The 4,402-nt window shown below is 37.4% G+C and overlaps 1 protein-coding gene across 1 annotated transcript; it reads left to right on the top strand.

Annotated features, from left to right (window-relative positions):
- The first annotated feature begins 543 nt into the window (after positions 1-543).
- Positions 544-3,014, top strand: LOC139502715 (E3 ubiquitin-protein ligase TRIM71-like). The gene has a single exon (XM_071292278.1). The coding sequence runs from the start codon at positions 734-736 to the stop codon at positions 2,858-2,860; it is 2,127 nt and encodes a 708-aa protein (XP_071148379.1). The 5' UTR covers positions 544-733; the 3' UTR covers positions 2,861-3,014.
- Positions 3,015-4,402: the final 1,388 nt, after the last annotated feature.

Here is a 4,402-nt window from a genome sequence, read left to right on the forward strand (position 1 = left end):
CCTATATTCCTTATTAGTGTTTTACAGTGAAACCTGGTTAAAACTGAATCTGAAAATAAACCGAAAACAGGTATTATCCAAACATGATCTTAAGCACCGTCATATAAAATTGTATGCGTTATAAACCTGATAAAACCAAACATCGGCCAAAACCGAACAAAATCTTAAGTCACGTTTAAACAGGTTTCACTGTATTAAAGTGTATGGGATTTTTTTTGATGAGAGAAAAGGTGCATCGAAAGTGCAATTTTTTTTTATGGTTCTCTTAAAAGCACTTAAAATGCTAGAATGTACTGCATACAAAGAGGTCTTTAAAATTATAGAACGATCATTACATATTTAAGGAAAAATATCTGTCGGATCTATCTTTAGTAATTGAAAAAAAACCATGTTAACGAGTCTCGTTTCTATTGCCATTCAGTATTATTTATACACAATGCAGTTAAAAATTTGTATCGCCAAACTTCACGTTCTTTGTTAAAAATTGCACGCATTAAGGCTTATTAATTTCTTTTATTTTGTTTTAAATATACTTTAAAAAGATTTAATATGAAATCTGATATATGAAAGTCATTTTAAAAGTTCATTCTAGTCTTAAGTGAAAATGTAAAAACGTGTTTTAAAATAGACAATCATGTTTTATTAGGTTTGAGACACTCAACGTGTGATCTCCATAAGAGAATACATCGAAATGACCACTGGACGTTAATCAAATAACAATCAATTAATCAAAATGGCTACCAGCCCTCAGGATTTTAAATATCCGATTGATCATCTCGAAAGATGTGGGTTATGTCTCAAAACTTTTCGAGAACCAAGAATGTTACCATGTTTTGATAGTTTCTGCAAGGATTGTATAGCGGTCTACATGGATGCAAAACGAACGGGACACACGTTCCCTTGTCCGTTGTGTACAGAATCTATAGACATTCCAGAAAAAGGCGCCAACGGATTTGACACAAATATCCACGTGGCAGCCACGCGAGCTGTGTCTGCTGTTTTCCAAAGACCAGACTGTGATATTTGCGAGACAAAAGATCCAGCAGTGAACAGATGCGTTGAATGCGCACAAAACATGTGTCAAGGATGCAGTAAAAATCATCTTAAAATCAAATCAACGAGAAGTCATCATCTTGCAAATATGACGGACCCTGAAGGACGCGTTTATCTAACGTCAAAAGCTTTCTGTACAAAACACCAATCAGAAGAAATTACATTTTTCTGCATTCAGTGCCAGCAATCTATATGCTTGAAATGTCGTCTGACAGTGCACGAAAATCATCTAACGGAAGATTTAGCCGACAGTGCTACGAAAACGAGGCAAGTTTTGACAAATGCTCTGAAAGAGGCAGAACACACAGCGACAGCACTACATAATCAGTATAATGATTACAAAAATTATAGCAAAAACATTGCCATTATGAAAGGTCAGGTTTTGGCAAATCTTGTTACACAGACGCAGAGGCTTCATAAACACATCGATGAAATGTCGGTTCGGCTGTCTTACTTCGTCGAAGAGGAAACCTATTCCGAACAACATTACATCGAATCAAGGACCCGAGAACTTGAAAATGCCATTACATCTTGCAAAGCGCGGATTCGGGCGGCAAATCAAATAGTTGAATGTGGATCAGATGTTGAGATAGTCCAAGCTACTGGCAAGTTAAATGCCCGTATGCAGAGAATAATTAACCCGTCTGTGACATTCATCAAACCAAATAGACTGGAGATTGATTATATTCCGAGCGTCGTCGTTGACGAAGACTTGGAGGGACTATTTGGCATGTTAAATAGTAGAGTACAATCACCGGACTATATTCGGACTGAGGAAGTAATATCATTCCGCCTATCAGACGGTGACGATGTTGTTAATTGTATTTGCCCGACTTCTAATGGAGAAGCTTGGGTCACCATTGGCTGGACTTCAGAGATTAGGCTGATCAACAGAACCGGTGTAACAATTAAGTCATGTTTTATAAGTTCCGATATAGATTTCATTGCACGTGACAAGAACGAGCTATTATACGTCTCGTGCCGAGCCGAAAAATGCATTCGGAAAATTAACCAAGAAATGGAAATAGTGGAATCTATTGTTTTTGATGGATTTCCACGAGGTCTTGCAATAACTACGACAGGAAGCTTACTTGTTTGTTTACCGAAATCGAAGACATATTTCGAGTACTCGCCTGCGCATGTCAACATAGTGAGACAGATAAACCCGGATACATCTGACGCAATCAATTACGGCGAATCAGGTGATTTGTTCGTTTATCCAATTAGAGTAGCTATGAATCACTACGGTGACATATGCGTGTCCGACAATCTTCGTCACAGTGTCACCATATTTGAAAAGAGCGGTAAAATAAACTCCATCTATTATGGACAAAAGTCAACAGACGATCTCGGAAGGGAATCAGCACAAAACACAAGTCGATCGCAACTGCGTGTTTCTAGAAATAATGGTAACGAAGAAGTAATATCCGCGAGGGGCTCCGATGGCGATTTCGAAGAACCAATTATATCTGCTCGATCAGGCAGGTCATCAAAAGGAACACCGATTGCAAGGGCTATACCAGAACCTGAATCGGAAATGAGCCCTTTTGATCCCAGAGGAATAGCATGTGACCGATTTGGGCACGTTCTCGTTGCGGACTATAACAGTAATTCTGTACATCTGTTGGACCATTCTGGACGATTTCTTCGACTGCTGCTGACAGATGCAGATGGAATGTTTGGACCAACGTCCATAGCTATAGATGAAGATGGATTTCTTTGGATCGGAGGAGGAAATGCCACGGTTCGTGTTTACAGGTACATTAAAGCAGACGAAACAAAGAAGGAACCAATGCAGAGAAAATGAATTACTTAGTTTACTTTACAAAAATTCTAATTAAATGAGAATTTTTTTAATATGCAATTTGGAGTGTAGGAGTTACGGTACATGGACCATAGTGAAATTATTGTGTACAAATGCCTAACTGTAGAATGTTTAGACTTTTAAATTTTAAATTTTATCTTTTATTGTTTTCCTTCATCATTGTTCATGATATAGAAATAAGATGTGTTGTGATTGCCAATGATACGACTCTCCATCAGACACCGAAGGACAAAAAAGTTAACAAATAAAATTTAGAATGGAAATGGGGAATGTGTCAACAACCCGACCAAAGAGCAAATAAAAAAAAAAAAAAAAAAAAACGAAGGCCACCAATATGTCTTCAACACAGCGAGAAGTTACCGCATCCAGAGGCGTGATTCAGCAGGCCCCTAAACAAAGAAACATGTGTACTAGTTCAGTGATAATAGACGTCATACTAAACTCTGAAATATAAATGAACTTACATTAAATATCATACAAGACAAACAAAGACCAGAGGCTCCTGAATTGGTACAGGCGCAAAAATGCGGCTGGGTTAGAAAAGTATTTTAACATCTCAACCCTTCCCCTATACCTCTAGCCACTGCAGTTTACTGTAGAATGTTTAGACTTTTAAATTCAAAATTTTATCTTTCAATATTGTTCATGATATAAACATGAGAATAACATTAACGGTACCAATTTTTCAGCACCAGATGCGCATTTCGACAATACATGTCTCTTCAGTGATGCTCGTGGCCAAAATATGTAAAATCCAAAGCTTAAATAAAAGATGGAGAGCTATAATCCAACAGTTCCAAAAAGTATACTCAAATCCGTGAAAGGAATCAGAGCTTTGCATGAGGGAAATACAATCCTTAATTCATAATAATTTTTAATATTTTGTAACAGCAAATTTAATAACACAAAAAATCTGTATTTTCATGCCAGTACCGCAGTACTGGCTACTGGGCTGGTGATACCCTCGGGGACTAACAGTCCACCAGCAGAGGCATCGACCCAGTGGTAGTAATAACATTAACGGTACCAATGTTTCTGTACCAGATGCGCCTCACGAGAAGATGCGGTAGGATTGCCAATGACACGCCACTCCATCACAGACCGAAGAACATAGAAGTTAATGAACTAAAGGTAACTGTACGACCTTCAAACATCATTGCAATTCATGTAATGTCGTTTTTCTCTCTCACACATATATAAATAAAAAGGTGTGGTATGATTGCCAATGAAAATACTCTCTACCAGAGACCAAATGACATAGAAGTTAACACCTATAATAGGTTACCGTACGATCTTCAACAATGAGCATCACCCATATACCGCATAGTCTGATAGAAAAGGTTCCGAAATGACAAATCATAATGTATTTTTAACAATTCAAAAGAGAAAACAGACAGGCTGATGTTTGTACAAAACAACGAACAAAAAAAAAACAAACAAATTTGACAAATATGATATACAGCAACAAACAGCAACTCCTAAATTCTATTAAGGACACGACCTAATTTATAACAAACCAGTTCA

This window comes from Mytilus edulis, chromosome 14 (genome assembly GCF_963676685.1).
Source record: "Mytilus edulis chromosome 14, xbMytEdul2.2, whole genome shotgun sequence".
In the NCBI taxonomy this organism is placed as follows: Eukaryota; Metazoa; Mollusca; class Bivalvia; order Mytilida; family Mytilidae; genus Mytilus; species Mytilus edulis.